Raw genomic sequence first — 26,316 nt, 5'->3', positions numbered from 1 at the left:
GGAAAGGACACGACACTTCGAAAGACCAGCAGGTAAACTGAGAGGCTGCTGTGCCCGAGGATCGAGATCTGGGACTCTGGCGCCGACCACGCGGGCTCATTCCCCTGCCGTTTAGTCACTGCGGTCTTGGATAAGTTACTTTACCTCTCTGGGATTTATCTGCTTTTGTTTTTTGGCCACGCCGTATGGCATGTGGAATCTGAGTTCCCTGACCAGGGATCAAACCCGGCCCTGGCAGTGAAAGCGCTGAGTCCTGGACTTCCCTAGTGGCGCAGTGGTCAAGAATCCGCCTGCCAATGCGGGGGACACAGGTTTGAGCCCTGGTCCGGGAAGATCCCACATGCCGCGGAGCAACTAAGCCCGTGCGCCACAACTACTGAGTCTGTGCTCTAAAGCCCACGAGCCACAGCTACTGAAGCCCACGTGCCTAGAGCCCGTGTTCCGTGACAAGAGAAGCCACCGCAATGAGAAGCCTGCGCACCACAAGGAAGAGTAGCCCCCGCTCGCCGCAGCTAGAGAAAGCCTGCGCGCAGCAATGAAGACCCAATGCAGCCAAAAATAAATAAATAAATAAATGTATTAAAAAAAAGAAAGAAAGAAAGAAAGCGCTGAGTCCTAACCACTGGACCGCCAGGGAATTCCCTACTTTACCTCTGTGTTTTATTTTCATCATCTCTAAATTGAGAAGTATTGTAATGCCTGCCCCACAATAAGATGAAATGAATTAAAAGGTGTGTTTGGAACAGAGTCTGGCATATTATTATTTAAGAAGCAGAACTTCTAAAAAATGAAAAAATAACATTCACTGGATGTCTAACAGGAGATCCCGGAAGAGACAATATCTTTGAGAATTTTCCAGATATAAGAAAGACCAGACTCCTCAATGAAGGAGCCCTGAGCATGATAAATATTTAAAAATAAATCTATATATACTACTAGACATAACATAGATAAACAACAAGGATCTACTGTATAGCACAGGGAACTATATTTAATATCTTGTAATTACCTATAATGGAAAAGAATCTGAAAAAGCGTATATATATGTATTATGTATGTATGTATATATTTGTAACTGAATCATTTTGCTGTACACCTGAAACATCGTAAATCACTATACTTCAATAAAAAAATAAATAAATCTACAGCTTTTGTACATAAAAGGACACTTTCAAGAGAATGAAAAGAGGGCTTCCCTGGTGGCGCAGTGGTTGGGAATCCACCTGCCAATGCAAGGGACACGGGTTCGAGCCCTGGTCCGGGAAGATCCCACATGCTGTGGAGCAACTAAGCCTGTGCACCACAATTACTGGGCCTACGCTCTAGAGCCCGCGAGCCACAACCACTGAAGCCTGCGCGCCTAGAGCCCATGCTCCACAACACGACAAGCCACCGCAATGAGAAGCCAGCACACCACAACAAAGAGTAGCCCCCACTTGCCGCAACTAGAGAAAGCCTGCGTGCAGCAACGAAGACCCAATGCAGCCAAAAATGAATAATAAATAAATTAAAAAATTTTAATTTAAAAAAGAGAATGAAATGACAACCCACGTAATGGGCGACTACTTGCAAATCACACATTTGATAAAGGTTTAATATCCAGAACATATAAAGAACTCCTACAACTCAATGAAAAAAAAAAACAACCCAATTAAAAAGCAGGTAGAGGGGGACTTCCCTGGTGGCACAGTGGTTAAGAAATCGCCTGCCAACGCAGGGGACACGGGTTCGAGCCCTGGTCCGGGAAGATCCCACATGCTGCGGAGCAACTAAGCCTGTGCACCACAACTACTGAGCCCGCGCTCTAGAGCCCACAAGCCACAACTACTGAGCCCGTGTGCCACAACTACTGAAGCCCGCCCACCTAGAGCCCGTGCTCCGCAACAAGAGAAGCCACCGCAATGAGAAGCCCGCGCACCGCAACGAAGAGCAGCCCCTGCTCACCGCAACTAGAGAAAGCCCACGCACAGCAACGAAGACTCGACACAGCCAAAAATAAATAAATAAATAAATTCCCAAAGGAAAAAAAAAAGCAGGCAGAGGACTTGAATAGATATTTCTCCAAAGAGATACACAAATGGCCAAGAAGTACATGAAAAGATGCTCAACATCATTAGTCATTAAAGAAATGCAAATCAAAACCACAATGAGATACCACCTCACACCCACTAGGATGGCTATCATTTAAAAAGCAGAAAGTAACAAGTATTGGCAAGGATGCAGAGAAATTGGAACCTTCACACATTGCTGGTAGGAATATAAAATGGTACAGCCACTGTGGAAAACAGTTTGGCAATTCCTCAAAAAGGTAAAGACAGAATTACCATATAACTCAGGATTTCCACTCCCAGATAGAGACCCAAAAGAACCAAAAGCAGAAACTTGAACAGTTACTTGTACACTTGTGTTCATAGCAGCCTTATTCACAATAAGCCAAAAGGTAGAAACAACCCACTGACAGGTAAGTGGATAAACAAAATGCGGTCCGTCCACACAATGGAACAATTTTCAGCCATAAAAAAGACATGAAGTTCTGACACATGTTACGACAGGGACGAACCCTGAAAACGCTATGCTTAGTGCAGTAAGCCAGGTGTAAAAGGAATTTGTATGAGTCAACTTAGACGGCATATCTAGAATAGGCAAATTCACAGCAATGGAAAGCATACTGGAGGTTACCAGGGGCGGGAGGGAAGGGAGAGTGAGGCATCATTGCTGAATGGGTATAGAGTTCCCGCTGGTGATGAAAACGTTTTGGAAACATATAGTGGTGACGGGTGCCCCCTTCTCCGAGGCTTCCCTGGTGTCCATGGCACTGCCCTCATTTTGTTCTCAGTCCTTAAACAATCCCCTTTGGGGCGACTGGAAGCTGGTTTACTGTCTGCATCTGACTCCCCAGCTAGCCTGGAAGGCACCATCTCTGTGCCTGTGTGAAGATGCTTGCACTTTCCTCCCTGTGTTGCCAGCACCTGGCCCAGGGTAGATGGAGAAGATGGTCAACCAACAGCTGTTGGATGAGTGAAGACGGGCAGTGAAGGGTGAGTGGGGCTGGAGCTAATGAGGCGAGAAGGGTGAGGGGAGCATCGTAGGACCACGAAGCCCAAAGAGCCTGGAGTGTAAAAGTCCGGCCTACGTCGAGGCTGGAGAGGTAGGCGGGGCCTCACACAACCTGATTCACGCTTTTAAAAGGGTATTCTTGCTGCAGAGTGGAGAACAGACTAGAGAAAAGAACAGTCAAGGAGTCAAGACCGCAGGTTTGACTGGCCTCGCAGGTAATGAGCTTCTCGTGGCTGGGGGTATTCAAGCAGAGACGGCATGGTGGGGATGCCAGCAAGGAGAGTCCGGTGCTGACGGGAAGCAGGCAGACTAGCCTTGAGGCCCTACGCCCCCCCGACCCTGCCCCGCCACCGTGAGGAGGCCTACAGTCTCGCCCCACTCTGCACACCTGGCCTGGAGCCCACGCACGCGAATCCATGGTAGGAGGCGAAGGCGTTGACAGGAGAGGCTGGCGCAGAGGCCTCGGTGCAGGGTGAGCAGGGCCTGGGCGCGCTGCTGGGCCCGGTGCTGCTCCAGCTGCTGCCAGCCCAGCTCCTGCAGTAGCACCTGGGGGCAGAGGTTTGGGCTGGGGGCAGGCCAGGTGGCTGGAGACCACCCTGCCCTTCTCCCGAGGCCTCAGCCTCCTCCTTTCTGCCAAAGTGCCCGGGACACCCGGCCCACTCCATCTCCCCACCACCCAGAAGGAGCACCAAATCATGAGTCGGTCCCAAAATGTTCCTCCCACTTTCCAGCCATACCCGCTGCTTCCCTGCTCATACACACCACCCACCTGGGTGGCCCCCAGGTGACAGAGGGGCGACTCAGCCCCAAACACCTGGTTCAGGATGGTGCCACATCTTTCCCGGCCGGAGAGCTCTTCCTGTCCCTCTGTCCCCAGGGCCCGGAACCTGCCCCAAGGACGGAGAATCTTGAGGAGGTCGGAACAAACACAGCGGAGACCTCCCTCCACACTCATTTGACCCCTGAACCCCTCGGGGTCTATTCAGTCTATAAGTCATTCAACAATGATTTGGAAAGCACCTACTATGTGCCAAGCACTCAGGAGAGTTTTGCTGAGAGGACGAGGGGCAGGTGAATGCACAGAGGCGTGGAGAGGTGTGCGGGTGACGAACAGTGAAAGGAGACGCAGATGGAGGGAGAGAAGGAGAGACAGAGAGAAAGGAAGGAGGGAGGGTTGGACGTCAGGCCCAGGGTCCCTGGGAAAGTGTGTCCATCCCCCGCTCCCGAAAAAGCCCCAGGTCCGCCAGCCACTCCAGGGGGCCTTCCTAGTGAGCCCTGGCCCTGAGGTGCCTGCGCCCTGGGGCTGCCCGCATCCTGGGCCCCTACCTGGCCAGGAAGGTCTGGAAAGGCACGCGAACGGGGAAGTTGGCGCTGCGGGTACACACGGCCTCCAGGATGCCCGCCTGGCGCAGTTGCTCTGCCACGTAACCCACATCAAAGAGGCCCGGAAGCTGTGGCCACGGGGCAGAGCCAAGGAGAGCTGAATTGAGGGGCTCAGAGCTGTGGGGAAGGTGGGGCAGGGCCGGGGAGGGCTGAGGGGGGCGGCCAGGGGTGGGAGGGCTCTGGCGCCAGGTGCTGGGAGAGCTCACCTTTCCCGGGTTGGGGTTGAGGCACTGGATGAAATAGATATGGCTCCTGGTGGGTGGAAGGGGCGGTCACTTGAGCACAGACTGGCCCCTCCATTCAAACTCCCTGGGGTTGAGTGCGGGGGGCCCTATTCTCACCTGCCCAGCCGGGCTAGGAGGTCCCCCAGGGAATGCCGGAAGCGAGAGGTCAGCGTGGGTTTGCCTGGTCCGTCCCCAGACTCGGGCTCTGCTTCCTGGAACAGGCTACCCACCAGCTGTGGGGTGAGAGGGGGCCAAGCCAGCTCACCTGGGCCTGTCCAGTCTGCCCCTCACCCCGACCCCCGGGGAGCCAGGGTGGGCCGGCCAAAGGTTCAGGTTGCCAGGGGCTTGAAGACCAGCTCCTTGGGCAAGGCTGTCAGGGTGGAGAGGGCAGAATGGGGGGACAGGGCGGCCGTCAGGGGCACCTGGAGCTGGCTCTGGGCAAGCATTTCCACCACAGCAGGGTCAAGATGATCCTGGTTTCTGTTTAAAAACTTGTGAACCTGCAAGAGATAATGTGGGCGGGGGGTGGGGGGGGGGTGGGGGGGTGGGGGGCGGGGAGCCAAGGAGAGAAGGCTGGGTGTGGAAGCCAGTCCCTTTGCAAAATAATCCAGCCTCTCCCCTCTGAGTTATAAGGCCACCTTTGACACAACACTGTAAATCAACTATACTTCATTAAAAAAAATGTTTTACAAAGGCCCCCTTTGAAGTTGGACTCATCTCACACCACGTACCAAAATTAACTCAAAATGAATGGATCAAAGACCCAGATGTAAGACCTGAAACTATAAAACTCTTAGAAGAAAACAAAGGGAGAAAGCTTCATGACATTGGACTTGGCAATGATTTCCTGAATATGACACTAAAAGCACAGGCAACAAAGGAAAAATAGATAAACTGGATTTCATTAAAACGAAAAACTTGTGTATCAAAATACAGTACTAAGAGGGTGAAAAGACAGCCTACAAAATGGGAGAAAATATCACATGTAACGGTTTAATATGCAGATTATGTAAAGAACTCCTACAACTTAACAACAACAACAAAATAAAACAACTCAATTCAGGACTTCCCTGGTGGCACAGTGGTTAAGGATCCGCCTGCCAATGCAGGGGGCACTGGTTCGATCCCTGGTTCAGGAAGATCCCACATGCCGCGGAGCAACTAAGCCCATGCACCACAACTACTGAGCCCACATGCCACAACTACTGAAGCCCACACACCTAGAGCCCGTGCTCCGCAACAAGAGAAGCCACCACAATGAGAAAGCCGTGCGCCGCAATGAAGAGTAGCCCCTGCTCGCTGCAACTAGAGAAAGCCTGCGTGTGGCAACGAAGACCCAAGGCAGCCAAAAATAAATAAACAAACCCCAAACCAACTCAATTCAAAAATGGGCAAAGGACTTGAATAGATATTTCTCCAAAGAAGAGACACAAATGGCCAAGAAGCACATGAAAAGATGCTTGACATCGTTAGTCATTAGAGAAATGCAAATCAAAACCACAATGAAAAAGAAAACAAAAAAAAAAAACCCAATGAGATACCACTTCACACCCACTAGGATGACTATAATTTTCAAAAACGGAAAATAACAAGTATTTGCAAGGATGTAGAAAAACTGGAACCCCCAATACATTGCTGGTGGGACTATAAAATGGTGCAATCACTGAGGAATAGTTTGGTGGCTCCTCAAAAAGGTAAACATAGCATTACCATATGGCCCAGCAAACCTCTCCTAGGCAGACACCCAAAAGAATTGAAAGCAGCGACTCACACAGTTACTTGTACATCCATGTTCACAGCAGCGTTATTCACAATAGCCAAAAAGGTGGAAACAATTCATGTCCATCAGCAGATGAATGGATAAACAAAATGTGGTTTATACATACAACGGAATATTATTCAGCCATGAAAAGGAAGGAAATTCTGACACATGCTACAACATGGATGAACCTTGGAAGCATTATGCTCAATGCAATAAGTCAGACACATAAGGATTGTGTGTGTGTGTGTGTGTGTGTGTGTGTTATGATTCCACTTACATAAGAATAGGCAAATTTATAGATACAGAAAGTAGATTAGATATTGCCAGAGTCTGAGGAAGGGGGAATTGGAGCTTAATGTTTAATGGGTAAGTTGTTTCTGTTTGGGATAATGAAAAAGTACTGGAAATGGATAGCAGTGATGGTTACACAACATTGTGAATGTACTTAAAGACACTGAAATGTACCCTTAAAAATGGTTAGAATGGGAAATTTTATGTTGTGTATACTTTACCACATTTTTTTAAAGGCCGCCTTTGTCACATACCCAGTTCTTTGTTACACTTTTGGGTCTGTTTATTGGGTTTTCAATTCTGTCTCATTGATGGGTCTGCTCCTTATCAATACCATAATCTTTTAATTGCTAGAGCTTTAAAATATGTTTTAATATCTGATAGAGCAAATGCCTCCATAATCATTTGCTTTTTATATCTTATTAGCTATTCTTATGCATTTATTTTCCATATAATACTTCAGAATAATTTTGTTAAAATCCACCTCTCCTTCTCTCATAAAAGCCCCATTGGAGTATTGTCTGGAATTACATGACTTTTCTAGATTAACTGGGAAAGAGTGAACAATATAGGGCTCCCCAACAGAAATGTGGCTTTTCCCTCCATTTTTAAGTCTTCTTTTGTGACCTTCAATACAATTTTATAGTTTTCTTTAGTCAATCTCCTTCTGTTTCTTCCTTTTTTCTTTTAGATGTGATTTTTTTTGAGGTATAATTGACATATACTCCTTGTGTTTCACGTGTGGATAACTCCTGTGTAGTTTGTATGTTTTCTTCTACAACCAGAGCATGTCACCTCCTCCAGGAAGCCTTACCTGACTTGCCCCACCTCAAACCAGTCACCTGGTCCTAGCCTTTAAACCAGGCCCCCTCCCCTCAGCAGCTCTCCTCCTGGGTAGGTGTGCAGTAGTCATGAAACTCATAAAGGGGAGAGGAGAATCCCTTCAGTGAGCACCTAGTATCTGCCAGGCCCCTGACCCGCCATTTCCATGTAATTGCATTAATCCTCAGGACAATGCTATAGGCTGGACTCCCATTCCCATTTTACAGATGAGGAAATGGAGGTTCAGAAGGAGAAGTAGACTGCCTGAGGTTATCAGAGCCAGGTCCCATGCATACACTCTGCCCCTCTTGGACTGGAAGGTCCCAAGGCCTTGACCCTCCCCACCCCATAATGCCCACCCAGAACTCAGTAAGTCATGCACTAGGTGAGGCCAAGGGCCCAGGTGGGGACAGATGGCCAAGCCTTGGAAGGGGCCTCCCCACACCTACCCCTCTCACCCGTCAGGTGACTCCCCAGGGTCACACTGCCCTCACTGATTCACCCTGATACCTGGTAGGTGACGGTCCCAGCGTAATGCCGCACGGTGAAGATGGGAAGGGGCAGCTGGGGCTTGGTGTAGCGCGGGTGGTCGCCGTGGTGGTAGTGGCACTTCTGCAGGAAGGTGTGGTCCGTGGCCTGAGAAGAGGAAGAGCTTCTCAGGCCTTTGCAGGTGCCATTCCCCTGCTGGAACTGTGCTTCCCTCCCCTGCTCCCCAAAACCACACGCACTGAACAGAAGGTGAGCTTTGGTTTTGGTCCCCAAACTTCTCTTTCAGGAAGAGTCACTCCACATCTGAGTCCTTAGAAAGGGCACGGCTTCTATCCCAGGGACTATTTTGGACAATTGGCTCCCATTTGAGAAAAAACACAGTAGCCTTGTACACCTCAGTCAATAAGATTTGGCGGCTTAGAGGACCCTTGATGAAATCATTTAAAAGAAATGGGGCTAGGGGAACTTTAAGGCAGATTTAGCCATCACTCCTGGGAGTCTGGTCTCACAGTTACATGTGTTTCTGAACAAGTCTTTCCAAGATACTTTTAAAAAGCCATCCGGTAAGAGATTATTTTATAGTGCTAAGGAACTTATAACAACGAATACTTGGGGAAAGCCTCACAAGCCCCTCATGGGGCCTGCACAGTCCCCACCACCCTGCCCCTCAGGCACAACTGTCCCCCTCTGCAGCGAGGACTCTTGGAGAAGTCGGGAATCGCACTCAGGATCACCCAGAGACAGGATTTGAAGCCAGTGTGGCCGCTGCTTTCCCAAGCTGTGCTGAGGGCCTGTGGGCAGGGTCCCAGGACCTCAGCACTTTATTGCTCCCCTGGGAGTTCCTGCTGGCTCTGGCCTGGCCACCAGGGCCCCCACTCCTTGTCCCCGACACTGGGGGCTCACCTGGGACAGCCATGTCTGGGCATCCAGGATACTCAGGAGGCTGTGGGGCTGGTCCACCAGGAGATCCAGGCAGGACTCCTGCGGAGGCTGGGGGATGGGCACCCAGGGCAACAACTCCCTCCGACACTCCTCCTGGGAACAGCCAGCATTTGGTTTACAGAGACCACCCATGTTCGTGGGGGGACCTCATCTGAGCCAGAGCAAGGATGGCCCTCCCACTTTACAGATGAGTAAACTGAGCCTCAGAAGGACTGAGACGGCCCATAGCAAGGGGGCTTTGGGGCAGAGCTCTCGGTGTAGTGCCTTCTCTTCACCAGGGATGGCCTCTGTTCTGGGATACAGCTGGGTGTCCCCCTGCCGCCTCCATGCCCAGCTCCCCATACCTCCTCCTGGGCCAGAAGCATCTGGCTGGAGAAGAGCTGCAGGCGCTCACTGGCGAGGTTGTTGCACAGCTGCTCCAGGCCGTTGACCCGCAGTGCCTGGGGGGGCGCGTGGGCAGTGAGGTGGGCACCCACACGAGGTGGGGGCACAGGGCAGCTGGTCGGGGGGCTAGCACACAGGCCTGGTTCCCTTCATCCCCCTCCCACAGCTGCCCCCATTCTCCCCAGCACTAGGCGGGAGTGGTGCCCTAGGGCTGATGCTTCCTCCTCCAGGGACAAGTCCAAAGATCCTGGCACAGCATGCAGGCCGCCTCAGCCCAGTCCCAGCCTCGATCATGCTTCCTCCCTCCAACGACCCACACCCCTGCCTTCTGCCTTAGCACCACTGTGAGCCTTCGGGCCTCTGATCATAGCCATCCTGTGGTCTAGAAGACACCTCTTGCTACAGCCTAACTCGCTGGCTATCAGAATGCCACATCCTCGTAAGCAGAGCTCCAGGCTGCCGCCTCCAAGAAGCCTTCCAGCATCCCTCCTGTTGGAATTACAGGCGCCTTCCTCTGTGCCCCTCAGCACTTTCCTAGTAAGCCCAGCAGAGCCCCCGCTTCGTGTAGCTTTGCACAGAGTTTTGACATGTTCTAAAATACACACAAGAGCACGCATGTGCGTACATGCACGCGCACACACACACACACACACACACACACACACACACACACACACACACAGGCAACGGTCATCCCCTCCTCAGAGAGCAGATAGTCACCAAGGACACACTGGAGAGGAGGAGAGAGCAGGGGACTGGGCACAGCGCCCATCCAAGGACTGAGGTGGGGGCCACCTCCTCTTGCTCTCGCCCCTCCTCCCTGCCTTGAGGAAACAGGATGTTCTGGAAAGGGGTGAAGAGCTTATGAAAAACTCAGTGTGATTTGGGGGATTCCCTCTCTTCCCTCTCCTCTGGGTACACAGCAGGCGAGGCTGACCCATCCGAGGGTCTCTCATCGTCTTAAGGGCTCCTGTGAGACTCTGCAAGGCCAAGCAGGCAGAACTCTCCAGAGCCGACGGCAGGGCTGGACAGGGCAGGTGGCTGTACCTATGGAGCACGCAGCTGTCTCGTGGACCATCTTACGGTCAGAAAGGCAGGCAGCGCACGAGCGCCCCCACAAAGGGAAGCTGCTGGGGTCCCCAGAAATAACCAGGATGAGGTGGGCACCCCGTCCTGGGCCCCGCCCCCGGGGTGACCTCAAAGCCGTAGACATCGACGACAGTGACAGTGGCCACGCTGCCTCCCTCCCCGGGGGGTGCCAGCCGCACATTGGTCCTCCTCAGAAGCCAGGTGAAGAGCCGCGAGTACAGGGCCTTGGCCAGGGCGTCCCTGTGGGCAGGGGGAGTGAGCCTCGTGCAGCAGGGGCCGGGCCTGCTCACAGCTCTCTCCTGTCCCCAGGGCCACCTGGCGCTGATGGCACTTTCCACGGGCAGGGATCTCGAGACCCGACCATAGGGCGTCTCCTGAGGGCAGAGGATGTGCATGTGGTACGTCAGGCCCAAGGCCCACACTCGTGCTCCCCAAGCCTTCGGGTGGACTGGTCAGGCCCCCACCTCCCCAGGACCCCCGAGCTCACCATGACCCTCCTGGTGACAGCCCCCTCCAGGCGCTCGGGCGGCACCTGCAGCAACCGGGCTGCTGTGTGGATCTCAGCCCAGCTGGACACGGCAGCCACCTCCTGTGACTCCCTCTGGACAGGCGGGAGGGGGCAGGGAGAGCTCTGCTTGTGGACTGGCTGCTTCCCATGGGGCAGGGGCAGGGCCTTGCTTTGCCTGGCAAGGTGCCCTGTTACCCAAAGGTAGATCTGGGCAGGTAGGAGCTGGCTCCGGAGTCTGAGGGCCTGAGTGTGAATCCTGACTTTACCTCTCCACTAACTGGCGGCCCTGACAAGCCTCTTTCCTTCTCCGAGTCTCCACTGTCTTATTGTTAAAGGCGAAACAACAATTTTTATGTTATGGTGTTCTCAGGAGCAATGAATTAGAAAATATATGCAGGGAATTCCTCAGCGGTCCAGCGGTTATAGGACTCGGCACGTTCACTGCCGGGGGCCCGGGTTCAATCCCTGGTCAGGGAACTAAGATCCCGCAAGCTGCGCGGTGTGGCCAAAAAAATGAAAAGAAAATATATGTAGAGTGATCTACACAGTGCCAGGTACATAATAGCTGCTCAATTAATGCCAAGCATCCTCCTTAGGGTGGCACTTTAGTGGGACAGGATCGGTATAGATGCAGAAGACCCCGGTTTCAGTTTTCTCATCTGTACGATGGGAGTTCATCTGCTTTCGGGGGCAGTGGTGAGGCCCTGATGGTGGCCCGGGGCCTTACTGTCTCCTGCACACAAGTGTTTGGCATTGTTATGTCTGCCCTCGTGATGGTGCAAACAAGCCGCCACCAACCCAGCGTCTCAGAGGGAGCTCACCTCTGAGGAGGAGAAGCAGATGTTGCCCAGCTGCAGGACAGAAGCCAGCACAGCCCAGACGGCAGTCAGCTCCTCGGTGCCCAAGCCCAGCACCTGCAGGGCCTTCACCAGTCCTGTGAAGTCCTGGGCGTCCTCCTTGCCCCGGAGCCTGCAGGCCCGGCCCTGCAGAGCACAGCAGGGGTGAGGGGTGAGGAGTCTGGCCGCCCGCAGCTTCCCTCTCCTCAGACCCTCCCCTGGGCGGTCCCCGTGGTCCAGCACCGAGGGGGCCTTCCCCCACCTGGTTGAGGTAGTGGTAGGTCTCCGGCCCCTGTAGGGAGAGCCGTTCCCGTGCCATGGGGTCCAGCCCCGCCAGCAGCTCATAGAAAACATGGAAGCTCCGCTCAGCCTGGGCCTCAGGGGAGAAGGACTGGCTTAGGGGGAGCAACGGCCTGGTCCTGTGCCCCAGGGGAGCAAGGACAAGTCCTGGGGAAGGCAGGCTTGGGGGCTGAGGGACTACAGCCGCTCGCAGCGGCCCCTCCCTCTTTCCCACTCTGGGAGCAGCGGGCCAGGTCATACCTGAAACACCACCCTCGAGGTCTCAAGCAGGTAATGTGACACAGAGGCTCCCAGGATGACCCCTCTGTGGACACAGGACACTGAGTGAGGGACCCACCGTGGGCTGGACCCAAGGGCAGCAGCCTCAGCTTCCCAGTAAGGGAAACTGATCCTGGGTGACCCCGCCCACCTGGACCCCCGTCACTCACTGCTGCAGGCAGAGGCCTAAGACCTGGCCAAAGCGGCTGGCGTTGGAGTTGAGGACTGTCTTGGCGTGGCCAAAGCTGCTGAGCATGGGCAGCACGTCGTCCAGCTGGATGGGGGAGGGGCATTCAAGTACCCCTGGGAGCAGCAGTGGTGCCCACTGATCAGGTATCCCGGCCGAGGACACTATGTACCTGGCAGCTCTGTTGGTCCACGGAGGGGTCAGTCACCCCAGCCCTCCCTGTCCCCGCAGTAGGCAATGCCTCGGGCTGACCCCGAGGGGAAGCCAGAGGCCTGAAGACCACCCTTCTGGCCCAAAGGAGTAGCATGGTCCCTCTTGGATCCCTGGGAAATGGCGAGCTGCCCCTCACCCGACATCCTCTGTCCCTTGTCTGCCCCTGCTCCAGGCTGCTTAGGAACTGCACAATCTTTCTGGAAGCTTCTGTCTTCCCAGAGCCGCTGTGCCCACTGCAGGAGGGAGAGGCTGGCAGGGTCTCCAGGAAGGGGCACATAGGACAATCCCATCGAGCCCGAAAGTGGGGATATGCCCACCTGGAAGTGATACCTGCCCTAAAGGAGACTCCCAGAAATGCAGAAACATAGACCTGGGGCATAGAGACCAAACAGAAAAAAGTCCCCAAGATGCCTCGTTCAAGGGGCACAGTCTCAGGAAGTCCAGAGCTGTTGCCCAGCAGTGGACCAGACAGGCAGTTTCAAATGCAGACCTCACATCCCCTTCCTCCTGGCCTTCAGCGTGGCCTGAAGGTTCAGCCAAGCAGGGCAGCCACCACTCACCCCAGGAGGATGCAGGTGCCCTGCCCGGTGCTCTGAGACAGGCTATAGGCTGCTGCCACGATGGCAAAGATGTGTCTGGGGGAGGAGGGTGGAAGCAGATGAGAAGGTTACCAGAGATGGGCATCTGGGGCCTCCTGGGCGTAGGCAGGTCGTGCCTGCCATGCCTTGGACCTCAGTCAATGGGACATGCTGGGGGTGAGCAGAGGGCTGGTGGGGCAAATTCACGTACGGGGTGGTGTTAGGGGTCTTCCTAGGGTGGTAGCTGGCCAGGACCTCAGGTGAGAAGAGAGGCAGGGGCCGGCGGGGGTTCAGAGCGAGCAGGAGGGGCCCCCCAAAGGTCTGGGAGGAAAGTGGAAGCTCTCATCAGAACATGGAGGGAGCAGGTGATGCAAATAGAGTGGAGCTCTGATGCCCCCGGCCCCTCCCCGCTCTGCAGGACCCCAGAGAGGGTTCAGCACCCAGCCCAGGGAGGAGAAAGATGGAGGGGAAAGCCCTCCAGGGGTGCCCGGAGGGCCCTCTGATCCCTGAGGAAAGGGAATCCCGGCCCACCATCCCCTCTTGGGTCCCCCGTACATAGATTCGGCCCAGGTAAAACCTCTTCTTGAGGCACAGCAGCACGGAGCTGTCGCACACCGGCCTGTAGGGAAGCAGGGTGGAGAAGCAGGGCGTTGGGGGCAGAAGATCCTGGGTTAGCGCTGCCACTGGCTGCAGAGACACTTCCACCAAGTCATGCGCCCTCTCCGAGCTGGTCCATAGTACAGGGGTCCGGCTGCTAAGCAAATTACCAGCGCTGTGGGCGCTACAAGCAGGACCAGGCTGCTGACCCAGAGGGAAGCTTTGTGCCAATTAGAGAAGGAAGGAGCACCTGATTCTCACCCCTCACCTGCCCCTTCCAACCAGACAACCTTGCGTGGCAAAATCCCATGTAAGGATACAATTCATAAAAGAACGGGGGTAGGATGGGATACGAGCAAGTGTGACCCAGGCATGGCAGGTTTGGGACCGCGCCCGCTCACCGCAGCCGGGCCAGGTCCTCGGTGTCTTCCAGGCCTTCCCCGAGGCTCCTGTCCTCGGCGCCGGGAAAGGGCGGCGCCTCCAGGCCCGGCCCGAGGCTCAGCTCCAGGTCCTTCTCCAGCGCCTCCTCGGTCTCATCCTCCGGCTCCCATCGATCCCTCAGGAACCTGCAGGGGCTCGGGCTCCTCTCCCGCCGCAGGCGGGTCTCCAAGATGAGTCGGGGCAGCAGTGCTTCGGTGCCAAACCCAGGGTCCTCGCGGGGGTCCTCGCCCTGCGCCCAGTGCACCGGAGCCTCGGCTCCCAAGGTCTCCGGCTCTGCTTCGCTGCTGGAGCCTCTCTCGAGTGGGGGCTCGTCGGAGGGAGTCGGGCCGAGAGAGCCGTGGCGGCGCCCGGCCACCCCTTCTCCACTCGCCCTGCGCCCCTCACTGTCCCCTGAAGCCCCCGCACAAGACGAAAAGTGCCCCTCCCCAGCGGGGGCGTCCGCGGACGCTTCCTCTGAGCTCTGGCTGCTCGAGGTCCTCCCTGCCCTGTGGATCCTGGGGAACATGACCGCAAACTTGGGATCTGGAGTCGGGTCCGCGTCCTCAGAAGGGTCGTCGGGGGCTGGCCTTTCCGCAACCTGCGGGGAACTCGAGCCGCCACCAGGGGGAGCCCTCGGTCGCCCGCCCAGCCCCTCTACGCCCGCCAGGCTCAGCACTAGACCGCGGCTCAGCCCCGACCCGCGGCCCCGCGCCTCGCCCGCCGCCCGCGCCTCGCCCGCCCGCGGCCGGAGCCGCAGCCACCGCAGGAGGCCCAGGCCCCGTGCCACCCGCAGGAGCCGGTCCTTGAGGCCCGAGCGGCAGGGACCCGCGGCCTGGGGAGCGGGCCCTGGCGGGGGCCTCGCGCGAAGCCTGCCGAGCGCCACCAGGGCGACTCCTGCGCCCGCTTCGCTCACGCCCTCCTCCTCTTGCACCTTCCCCACCCCCTCTCCGACCTGGGTACGCTGACCCCGGGCGGTCGAGGCCTCGGCTCTAACGGCCTCGGGGCCCCTCGGCTCAGCCTCGGGCTGCACCCCACTGCTTCTCGCGTCCCGGGCCGGCCTGGGGTCTCGAGAAGCCCGCGAGCTCCGGGGAACGCACGCGCGGCTGCCCTCGAGGGGACTGGAGGCCGCAGCTTTACTGGCCGGGTCAGCCTCTTCGGCCTCAGTGGACCCGCTTGTCGTTCCTGAGGCTGCCCGTAGGCTCCGTCCAGGCCCGGCTCCCTCCAGACTCAAGCCTGTGTCCGTCTCGGAATCCTCGGTCTCTCCCTGGGGCCTCGCCCCCGACGATCCTTCCGGGCTCCGGGGCCCGGCGGGGGGCTTGTCACCGCCTCTGCCGTCGCTGCCCAGGCCGTCGCTGCTCGGGCGTTCTCTCGGCGCCTCCAGCGCTGACTCCGGACCGGTTTGGGTGCTTCCCGAGCCCATGTCCGTTTGCTCCGAGTTGGGCCGCCACGCTGGGGCCCCACCGCTCTGGCTGCCGCTCTCCAGGGCCTCGCGGACTTCACTGTCCGGGCAGGAGTTGGCCCCGTCTCCATCCGACGTGTCCCCATTGAGGCTGCGGGTCTCTTGGCGGCCCCGCTGAACCGAGCGTCCCCGCCCTTTTCCTCTTCTCCTGCGGCGGTCGCGCCCGCGTGTCCTTCTTCCTCCGAGGAGACTCTTCTCCAGGCTCCCCCCACGGCCGTCCCCAGGCTTGTGGTTCTCCTTAGGCCCGCATCCCCGACGCCAAGCGCTGCCTCGTCTCCCCGCAGCCTCCGGTGGCGGCCCAGCCTCTGGCCGTCTGCAGTCGCCGTTCTCCTCTACGGTGGGCTTCCTGCGGCCACCGGGGGTCTCCTGGCCCCCCGCGGTGCAGGGCTCCAAGCGTGGTCTCGCCCCGTGGGCTTTACCGCGGCCCTGTCGGCGCTCCCGGCTGGGCGCGCTGTCGGCGCTGGCCGACCCGGATTCCTGCTCCCGGGAGGTCGGCCTCCCGGGTCCCTCCGGCCGCTGGGGCGTTTTGCCCTTGCTCCTGACCATGGTTTGTTTCCCGGCGTCTCCCTCCTGTCCTCTTCCCTAGGAGCTGGCTGCCCGCAGGTGCCCTCGGCAGCACATCACAGGTTGCGGCTACAGGCTCAATCTACCCGCCCCCGCATCTCCCGCTTTATGCGTGAGCATCAATAATGCAGGTGGCTGCGGGTCCTGACCTCCCCGGCCAACAATAGAGTGGAGGCCGCCCAGGAAAGAGGAGCTGCAACTGCGGACAAAGGCCGTGGACAGGGCAACCGTGCCGCCTGGAGTTGTTGACGGCCAGGTCAGCCTGGCACCGCGCCAAATCGAGGGGGCCCATGCTCTGCTCCCGCCTCACTGCTTCTTCAGCAGGGCGTGAGGGGTGCCAAAAGAACCGTCCTCCTCGTCCTGGGGTCTCTAGGGGAATCCACCCTCCTCCCCTGCATTGGCAGGCGGATTCTTAACCACTGCGCCACCAGGGAAGTCCAGGTTACCCATTTCTTGTATTGCCTTCAAGAGCTATCCACGCACAGAAAAGCAAGTATTCTTTTTCCCTTTGAGCACAGGTGGAAGCTTTTCTAGCTCATGGCTCTCCACTCTGCTTTTTCCAATCTAACAGATTAACTTGGAGATTTCATAATAGTACATAATGATCTTTTTCTTTTTTTTTACAACTGCATAATAATCCAGCAAATGAACGTGCCATAGTTTAACCAATTCTTTATTGATAGTGTGAAAATTAATCAAGGGAAACCTTACTAAAATGGAGTCCAGAGGCCAGAAGGGGGAGCTCTTACACGCTTACCCCTCCACCTCAATGCAGATCCCAAGGGAAAGAAATGTACTTTGTACTACAGCCAGCTGGAGGAAAAAAGATTTTCTCCTTGCCTGGCACAGCTCAGCCAATGAGAAACTGTCAAACTAAGACAATGAAAAGCCACTGTGCTTCAAATTCCCAATTTCCTCCAATGGTCTTTTTGTTTATAACAGCCTTTCCCAGCTTCCCCTTCTCCTCTATAAAAAAGTTTCCTCTCCTTTGCGTTAGCAGGGTTGTGTGTTGCTGGCCATAGTTGCTATCCTGTGTTGTAATTCTTTGCTGCTCGTGAATAAACCTGTTTTCCTGGTAAAATAACTGACTTTTAAAAATTGCTTTAGGCTAACAGACTTTTATGTCTGAAACGGAGGATGCCTTCATCTCAGCTTTTGCTTCAGTTACAAACAACATTGACTCCACCTGTGTCCAAGCAGAATCAATTCCTAGAAGTAGAATTGCTGGGCCATAGGGTATGTGTATTTGTAATTTGGAGTGCTCCAAATTTTCCTCCACGGAGGCTGTATCAATTTACACTCCCACTAACAAGATAGGAGACCACCCATTTTAACATGGCACTGAGGCATGGTGTTACCTAACATTTTTGCCACTCTGAAACGTGACAAATCTCAGTGTCTTTTAAATTCATTTCTCTGTGAAAATAAGCAGCTTTCCTCCATCTTACAGCCTTTTTTTTTTTTTCCTGAGACCTGTCTTTTCTCATTCTTTACCCATCTTTGTATTGATGCGGATCTGTTTCTTGATGGTTATACTGTAGTTAAACCCAGGCAGGATTCATGAGCCCTTTTTGGATGGCCCCAGGGCAAGGCAGCTGCTGCAGGGTAGGCTCCGGGGCACCCAAGATGGAGTCAGATGAGATCTCCAGCCAGGGCCTGTGACCTGCCCCGCAGGGCTCCGTGCCCCTGCTGACCACTCACTCTGGCCTCTCCTCACCAGCAGCCCTGCCCAGAATCAGAGTGGGGGAGGTAACGTTCCAGATTGTGGCCCTTTCCTTGGTATGCTCTCCAGTTGGCTTGGACCTGCCTTGTACCCACCTCTCTGCACATCTCCTGGAGCCAGCCTCAGACCTGGGTGGAGCTGCTGCAAGCACTCACGTTACCCAGGAGGGCCGCTCACAGCCCAGAGGCCTGGTTTGAGCAAGGAGTTGAAAGTGACTTGGCCTTTGCCAAGGAAGCAGCCTTCTAGTGAAGGAAGCGGCTGTCCCAAAGGGACACAAGCTCATGGGTAACATCGGTTACCATGGAGCTCATAAAACTGGTGTCTTTGTGAAAGTCTGTAAGCTGCGCTTCCCCACCGCCAATACCGACCAAGGCAAAGGGCCATGAGACTCACAGGGCTTGTTTCACCTGCAGAAAGCAGGAAGTGGGGTGATGTATTCACACAGTGGATGATTACACAGCGCTGTCGGCAACATACATGGGTTATTTCACAAACGTAATGGTGAGTGAAGAAGCCAGAAAGAGTTATAGAGTCACTGTATGAGTCTATTTACATCAAGTACGAAAAGAGGAAACTGAGCTAGTTATAGAGTGGTGCCTGGGGTGGGGGGTGGGAGGTTGGTAGTGACTAGAAGGGTCACAAGGGAGCCTCCACGGGTGATACTCTTTGTTCAGTTGGCGGAGGTGTATCGGGTTGTACTCCTATGACTTGTGCTATTCTGTATGCGTTTTATAATTTAAAAGATAACACAGAGAAAGAGCTCACTGTTTTGCCCTGGTCTAATAATAATGATGATGATGATGTGCTAGGTACTGTTCTAAGCACTACAGTTAATTTTTTTTTTTCTTTTTGGCCACGCCCTGTGGCCTGTGGGATCTTAGTTCCCCAGCCAGGGATTGAACCCAGGCCCTCAGCAGTGAAAGCACGGAGTCCTAACCACTGGACCGCCAGGGAATTCCCTGAATTCACTTAATTCTTGAAAGCACTCTAAGAGGTTGGTGCTGTAAGGATTCCCATTTTATGGATGATAAGACTGAGGCACACAGCTGAGTGTCAGAACTGGAAAGCCAGGAATTCCCTGGCAGGCCAGTGGTTAGGACTCTGTGCTTTCACTGCTGAGGGCCTGGGTTCAATCCCTGGTTGGGGAACTAAGATCCCACAAGCTGCACAGCACGGCCAAAAATAAATATATTATTATATATATTAAAAAAAAAAGAAGTGGGATGCCCACTCAGGCAGTCTGGCTCCCAAGACCTGGCAAAAGAATATGTGTGAGGAGCTACCATCAGCTACACACAGAACTTCCATTTGTCCAGCCCATTACAACGTGTCCTGTGGGCTCTGGGGGCAGAGGGAGAGCTCCACACCTGTCTCTAATCTCCTACCTTCTCCCCTGCCCTCCTCTCCCTCTGGTTGATCCAGGACAGAGCTCGGATCTCACTCAGCTCCGTGGGCATGGCCACTTCTGATCCTCTGAGTCTCAGTTAGTTCTCTTCCCAAGCTTCATTTCATTCAAACCCCCCAAAACCCTAGGAAGGAGATATGGTCTCATTTCACAGATGGGGAAACGGCTCTGAGAGGGTAAGTGGCTTAAGGACACACAGCCAGTAAGTGAGAAATTGGGGACCCAATTCAAGGGTCCCGCTATTCTTTTTCTTTAATTAATTAATTAATTTATTTATTTATTGGCTGCATTGGGTCTTCGTTGCTGCACGCGGGCTTTCTCTAGTGGCGAGCGGGGGCTACTTTTCGTTGCGGTGCGCGGGCTTCTCATTGTCGTGGCTTCTCTTGGTGCAGAGCATGGGCTATCGGCACGCAGGCTTCAGTAGTTGTGGCATGTGGGCTCACTAGTTTTGGCTTGCGGGCTCTAGAGCACAGGCTCACTAGTTGTGGTGCACGGGCTCAGTTGCTCCACGGCATGTGGGATCTTCCCGGACCAGGGCTCAAACCCATGTCTCCTGCATTGGCAGGTGGATTCTTAACCACTGCGCCACCAGGGAAGCCCGGGTCCCGCTATTCTGCTCCATGACACTTCTGCTGAGAATTGGCTTCAGAACCAGACAGGCTTGGTCCCTCCCCTGTCCCACTTCCTGGCTGTGTGATTTCCAACAATCTCCGGGGAACTCCCCTGGACAAACCTGATAGCGGGGCAGAGGGGACCCAGCCCCAAGCCCAGTTCTCCCCTTTGCCTCCTCCTTCCCGCTCATTCCTTCATCTGCTTTGCTCACGAGGACTGTGAGCTCCTCCTCCGGTCTGTGCAAGCCCTCTTCTCACTCCACTCCACACTCCTTCCCTCCCTCCTGATCCATCTCCTCCTCTCCTGGCCTCACCCACCTCACAGTAACTTTCACCTCCTTTGGTTGGGTGTTTACTGGGAGCCAGCTGCTGTGGGCTGTTACAGATTCTCATTTAATCCTTTCAGTCCTCTGAGGTCGGCCCTATTATCACAGCCCATTTTGGAGATAAGTAAACAAAGGCGCAGGAGTGAGGTCATCTATCCAAGGTCACACAGCCGGTCACAGGCAAAGCCAGTGATGGAGGGTTGGATCCGCCCGACTTTCAGATGTAGGTGAACACTGTCTTCCACCTCTGGATGCCGAAGGCCCTCAGATCTAAGTCTCCAGACTGGCTGCCTGTGGTACGTCTCCAGGGACTTTGGTTTTTGTTTTCTGTGGTACGCGGGCCTCTCACTGTTCTGGCCTCTCCCGTTGCGGAGCACAGGCTCCGGACGCGCAGGCTCGGCGGCCATGGCTCACGGGCCCAGCCGCTCCGTGGCACGTGGGATCTTCCCAGACCGGGGCACGAACCCGTGTCCCCTGCATCGGCAGGCGGACTCTCAACCACTGCGCCACCAGGGAAGCCCCCTCCAGGGCCTTTGGAATTGGCAGTGACCCCTCCCACTCACTCACCGGTCTATCTGGCAGCCATCCTGGTCAACTCAACCTCTCAATACGTCCATTTCACCACTCCCATCACCTCTCCCTGGACACCCCACTTCTCCCTCGGGGCCAGCCCAGCTTCCGTCAGTCCCCTTTCTAGAGCACGCCTATCCATAAAAATGGCTGGTCTCACACTCCTAATATGAGAACTTTTCTTCTGAACTATTCGAACCACCAACGTAAGCTAACGCTTCAGAGCACAGTGTACTTAAGGCAAATCTCGTCCTTAATGCGCGCGGGGTAACTCCATTTTCAAAGAGCCCTCTTGGTATTTTCAGGTGCGTGTGTGCGCTTGTTGACTTCTTGTTCGAGCTGATTAGCCGGATCATTGCGGCAGCCACGAAGCCACGGAGGTATTGGCTCTGCCATTTTCTTCTCATTTGTTGGCGTTTGCGTTGTTACCGTGATCTTCAAGTCTTGGTTTCTTGGCAGGAAACTTCGTGTCGCTTGTCCATTAGTGTGAGGTAATTTAGGCCAACTGGATAAAAGACATGGAAGCTCCCCTAAACTGGCAGTCACAAAACCATACCTGTCTCCCTAGGTGGGGAGCCCAGCTCTCTGGGTGTGATGTTCCCACTCCTTCCTTGGCACCCACTTTTGGCGCAGGATCCTCTGACCCACAGACTGAGGACCCCAGTGCCAACCCGAGTTAGAGAAGACATCCTATGCCTCAAACTCTAAGATGTTCTCCCTGACCCTGACAGAGGGCCTCCCCCATCGTTAGCCCATTGACCTCGACGTCTCATAGGAACCTGGCAACAGATCACGAGGGAATACTGTTATCCCATTTCCCAGGAGAAACTGATGCAGAGCAGGTAAGTAATTTGCCTGAGTGGAACTCGGTTGCTGTAGCTGCGGTTGAAGCTACAGTAATCTTTAGAAGAATAAATCTCCTCATGGAACTTCCCTGCTTAAAGCCCTCCAGATGGGACTTCCCTGGCGGTCCAGCACTTCCATTGCAGGGGGCGTGGGTTCGATCCCTGGTCTGGGAACTAAGATCCCACGTGCCACGCAGCGCGGCAGAAAAAAAACGTCCTTCAAAGGCTTCCGCTGTCTCAGGATGGAGTCCAGACTGTCTTGCAGAGGGTGCAGTTCTCCCCACCTTCCCCACACCCGTGGCTTTGTCTTTATCTGCCCAGCATCCTTTCTCCACTTCTTCCCGGGACAGCATTTTCTTCCTTTGGGGAGCTGTCCCTCCCGCTCCTCGCGGCTCTTGGGGCTCCATCTCAGTAAGCCCCCACTGTTCCTCTAAGGAGAAACAAGGGATGCTCGAGTGGTCCAAGTTCCAAAATGCAGCGACTCTTGAGCTGGACGTGCTGGGCCGGAGGGTGGGTGCGGAGGATGCTCCCACGGTGTGTCCGTCCTGGGACCTGGGCCTCAGCTCCTCCTCTGCTCCCTGAGCAATCCGTGTCCTTCCAACAGGCCCTTTCCGCGCTCAGGCCAGGGTGGGTTCCTGCGGCCCGTGGTGGTGCCCTCGCCCTCACGAGGCTCCTGGACTGGCCCTGGCATTTTCAGCTCATTTCCTGCTGGCCACCCTCAGCTCTTTACTCGTTCTACGGTGAGCAGAACACTCCCTCTCGTGCTGCTGTACCTCTCCGCCCCCAGTCCTCTGCACAGAACAGTCTGCCCAGCCAGCTCCAGGTCACCTCTCCCGTCACACTTAACGTCACCTCCCCAGGCACATTTCTCACAAGCCCCCAGATGTCCCTCATCTTAACACTTCCTGCACTTGTAAGGACCCCACGAGGGCAGGGATCACATTGTCTTGGCCACCTCTGAACCCCGAGCACCTGGCATATAGCTGGTGCTCAGTGAAGACAGGTGAATAAAGATGTGGCCCAAGTTGAATCAAACCCCGGGCTTACAAAGACCTTAACTGCCCCCCACGCCTCAGCAGCACCCCGTAGTCCTTCCCTGAAATCCGGAAGAAGCCATCGGGCCTGAGATAGCGTGTCCATCTTCCCCTCCTAACAGCAAGGGAAGGCCAGCCAGGGGCAGCTAGGGGCCTCCCACTGCCCCCCACCCGGGGATGCAGTCAGACTCAATTCAGTTAACTTTCACCATTTATTCCCAAAGAGAGAAGGCATATAGCGTTTGGACACGACCAGATACAGTTTGATCTGATTCAAATAGCTTAAAAAACAGATTCTCCTGAGCACCAGCCTGGTCCAGGGGATGGACCCGAGGGGCAAAGGCAAGGAACCAGCTAACGATCATTCCTATTTACGTGGAAAATCTCTGCACAATTAAAAAAGTAAAGTCGTTGGGCCAGTCCAGTGAAGAGGTAATGAGGTGTTTATTAAAAACTTTTTCACCCAGAGGCAGTTAACATTTATAATTTAAAACCCAGCCCACTACAAAAAGCGGGGAGACGGGGATAAAAACTGTGCAACATTGACAAAAGGACCGAGAGGGTCAAGGCCCGAGGAGGGAGAGCCCCAGGGGCCTGGGGTCCCTCCTCTCCCAAGGCCAGGAGCAGCAGCAGGGTGGGCACTGGGGGTGCCCCCAGCCCCTGCACGGCCCAGTGCACGGGCCTCTCCAGGTGGGGCAGTGCCCCCAGGAAGAGCCGTCAGTAGTGTGTGTTCGTCGTGCAGAAGGAGACAGAGCCACAGCGACTCAGGAGCACCCTGGGCGGGACGGGGGCCTCAGTCACCCGCCTGAGCCCAGACATGGAGGTTTTCGGGCAAGTGGGGGTGTGTGTCAGGGCTGGGATAGGCCTAAGGGCCTTGGGGAGCGGGGACGGGGGCTCCTGTCCCTCCTATCCCTCCCCAGGAGCGTGCCCCACCCCACCGTGCAGCAGCACCCAGAGCCCTTACCTCCCCCATTGCTGAGGCTGTACCCCACGGCCACTCGCGGAGAACGCCAATCACCACAGCTCCTGCGTGGGCAAAGACAGGGCCGTCACCGTCCACGGGGGCTGCAGACAAGGACCCTCATTCCCAGAGCTCCCCTGGAACGTCTCCCGGCACCAGGGGCCCAGCCCTGCGAGCCTGAGGGTCACTCACCCTCGGTCTCCCTCCAGCGTGCTCTGGATCTCCTTCAGGACTCCTGCGGGGCAGGGGGGCAGGGGCGGGGAGCAGAGGCGTGGTGAGGCAAGCTGGGGCTGGGCCAGACACCCCCCTTTCTGCCCCTTCTACTGATGGGGTGAACGGGACTGCCCTCCTTCAGGAAAACGGCCCTCGTTCCCAGCCTGGCCTTCCAAGCACGCTCCCACCCTCCGCCCCACACATCCCCCCTGCCAGCCAGCCCACCAGCACCTGCCCTGACTCACTCTCGTCATTGAGCAGAGCGTGCTCCATCACGGGGCCCGACCTCCTCTCTGGAAGGCAGAGGCCAGGCCAGGTGAGCCTTGGGCCCTCCTCTGCCCCAGCTCCCTGCTTCTGGGGGTGGGGGTGCTGAAGCCTGAGCCCAGGACTGGAAGGGAAGCTGTTTCGACTCCCAGCCCAAACACCACCTGCTCACCTGGGATCCCCTTCCCTCCCCAGGTGTGCTCACAACGCCTCGGCCCCCACACGCCCCTGGCCCCCGAGAGGCCTGTCTTACCCTCTCCATCACTCTGGCTCCCTGAATTCCTGTGGAGAAGAGACAGTAAGGATGGGGGGCCACTAGGCTCCCCGTTCTGGAAAGCCCTGGTCCCGTGAAGAATGAGGTCGACTGACCAACTTGCGTGGGAGGGTGGGGCATACAAAGGGGGGCAAGGAGGCAGAGCTGGGAGGGTGTGCTGAGTTCACGGGGGAAGGGGACTCTGACCAGCCCCCAGGGGGCACCCCAGGGAGGGTGGGGTGAGGAGGGGCTGGAGCAAAGGCCACCTGGCCTCTTACCCACCTGGCTCGGCCCGAGGCCTTTTCAGGGCCCGATCTGTCGTGGAGACGGCTGTGGTTCTTCGTTTCTGGAGAATCCACCAGGCACCGGGGCTCAACCAGCCACTTGGTGGAGAGAGAGAAGCGCTCAAACTCGGAGGGTGAGATCAGGTAGAAACCTGGGGGGCGGAGAAGCCTGGCAGGTGAGGCCAGCCTGAGTCTCCCGGACCTTGTGGCTGCCAACAGAGCTGCCCCCCCAGGGGGGATTAGGGGCCAGAGGCTCCCAAAGTTCTCTGCCTGAGGAGCCTGGCCTTGACCGGAATACCCCCGACTGCCCTTCCCAGCAGCCCCCGCAGCAGAGCAGGAGCCCCAAACGCAGCCCTGCGGGCAGAGGTCCCGACGTGCCCACCGCCTGCACACCTTGGCCATATTTGGTGAAGACGCAGGAGGCGATGCCGCTGACGTCCTCCCGGCGGATGCAGCTGTACCGCACCTGGGGCTTGAGCAGGGGCAGCGAGACCACCTGGATGTCGCCCAGGTTGGTGAGGACAGCCAGGTGGTGCTCCCCGTAGTCCTCGGCTCGACAGCTGCCGAAGCGGGCCGCGCTGACCCGCCGCACCCGCGAGCCCTCCAGGGCGGTCAGCTTCAGCTTCAGCCTGGCGCTGACCTTGGGCAGCGTGAACACCTAGGGCACAGGGCAGCCGGTCACGCCTGAAGCCAGACCAGTGTGCAGAGCTTCATCCAGTCAAGCGAGGACTTCCCGCTTCCCTGCCCGAGGCTGCCGCTGGGCCTGGCCCTCAGACGTGTGGTCGCTGCACTCAGACTGCGAGGACGCCAGTCCCTGTCTGTGTTTTCTGTCCCTTCCCCAGACACAGGTCCTGCTTCAGCGTCCCCACCACTGACCCTGGGGTCCGGGGCTCCATCAAGACCCTGCTTCTTTCCTGGGCCTCTGCAGCCCTCACACAGCAACTACAAACACAACGTTAAGTGAGTCCCAGCCATTGTCGTTTGTTCCAGGGATTCCCAGGGGACCCCACCTCCTCCCATAAGGCACCTTGAACTGCTCCTCCGACACGACAAGCAGCTGGTGGCTTCCCTGCATGTCGGGGCTCTTTGACAGGTCGTGGGCCACCTCCAGGGGCTCGGGAAGGGGCACGCTGTGTCCGTCCAGCACCAGGATCCCCACCACGGGCGCTCGGTGCATCAGCTGGATCTCCTTGGCTGCGGGGACGGAGGGAGGCGATGGGGCTGGTGGTCGGGCGCAGCACGAGGCCGGAGACACCCTCCCGCTCCCAGCCGAGGCAGACAAGCGCTCTCCCCCCCGGCCAGCGCTCACCCTGCTCCGCCCGCACCGGCTCATCCATTCTCCGCTCGGCGGGGGGCACGCGCAGGGCAAAGGCGTAGACGGTACCTCCATTGGTGCCAGCCCACAGCGAGGGGCAGTGGCGGGAGCCTGCCAGGAGGCAAAGGTTTACATCTAACCCCTGGCTC

The 26,316-nt window shown here is 56.3% G+C and overlaps 2 protein-coding genes across 10 annotated transcripts in view; both read right to left on the bottom strand.

Moving 5' to 3' along the window:
- The window catches only part of MYO15B (myosin XVB), a 32,430-nt gene extending 16,085 nt beyond the window's left edge, over positions 1 to 16,345 (bottom strand). The window contains 21 exon segments of the mRNA XM_060291220.1: positions 3,446 to 3,603; positions 3,827 to 3,944; positions 4,384 to 4,508; positions 4,647 to 4,692; positions 4,782 to 4,897; positions 5,087 to 5,164; positions 8,050 to 8,175; positions 8,932 to 9,063; positions 9,315 to 9,410; positions 10,551 to 10,683; positions 10,759 to 10,817; positions 10,931 to 11,044; positions 11,773 to 11,934; positions 12,050 to 12,163; positions 12,328 to 12,391; positions 12,516 to 12,619; positions 12,882 to 13,004; positions 13,302 to 13,380; positions 13,535 to 13,644; positions 13,879 to 13,942; positions 14,322 to 16,345. Coding sequence (XP_060147203.1) covers positions 3,446 to 3,603; positions 3,827 to 3,944; positions 4,384 to 4,508; positions 4,647 to 4,692; positions 4,782 to 4,897; positions 5,087 to 5,164; positions 8,050 to 8,175; positions 8,932 to 9,063; positions 9,315 to 9,410; positions 10,551 to 10,683; positions 10,759 to 10,817; positions 10,931 to 11,044; positions 11,773 to 11,934; positions 12,050 to 12,163; positions 12,328 to 12,391; positions 12,516 to 12,619; positions 12,882 to 13,004; positions 13,302 to 13,380; positions 13,535 to 13,644; positions 13,879 to 13,942; positions 14,322 to 16,345 — 4,145 coding nt within the window.
- A 6,963-nt stretch (positions 16,346 to 23,308) lies between these two features.
- Positions 23,309 to 26,316, bottom strand: part of LLGL2 (LLGL scribble cell polarity complex component 2) — a 33,940-nt gene continuing 30,932 nt past the window's right edge. For 8 of the 9 annotated variants that reach the window (XM_030837654.2, XM_060290229.1, XM_060290227.2 and 5 more), the window contains 9 exons: positions 26,162 to 26,278; positions 25,880 to 26,046; positions 25,246 to 25,510; positions 24,851 to 25,004; positions 24,569 to 24,597; positions 24,297 to 24,344; positions 24,031 to 24,073; positions 23,842 to 23,903; positions 23,309 to 23,652 (listed from right to left, as the gene is read on the bottom strand). In XM_030837654.2, the coding sequence (XP_030693514.1) occupies positions 23,642 to 23,652; positions 23,842 to 23,903; positions 24,031 to 24,073; positions 24,297 to 24,344; positions 24,569 to 24,597; positions 24,851 to 25,004; positions 25,246 to 25,510; positions 25,880 to 26,046; positions 26,162 to 26,278 (896 nt within the window). In that variant the 3' untranslated portion in view covers positions 23,309 to 23,641. The remainder of the gene's footprint in view (positions 23,653 to 23,841; positions 23,904 to 24,030; positions 24,074 to 24,296; positions 24,345 to 24,568; positions 24,598 to 24,850; positions 25,005 to 25,245; positions 25,511 to 25,879; positions 26,047 to 26,161; positions 26,279 to 26,316) is intronic. The other variant, XM_070044436.1, reaches the window with a different exon arrangement.

The sequence above is a fragment of the Globicephala melas genome, chromosome 20 (assembly GCF_963455315.2).
Source record: "Globicephala melas chromosome 20, mGloMel1.2, whole genome shotgun sequence".
Classification (NCBI taxonomy): Eukaryota; Metazoa; Chordata; class Mammalia; order Artiodactyla; family Delphinidae; genus Globicephala; species Globicephala melas.
Note: the sequence above shows the minus strand (reverse complement) of the source record. Positions and strands in the feature narration are given on the sequence as shown.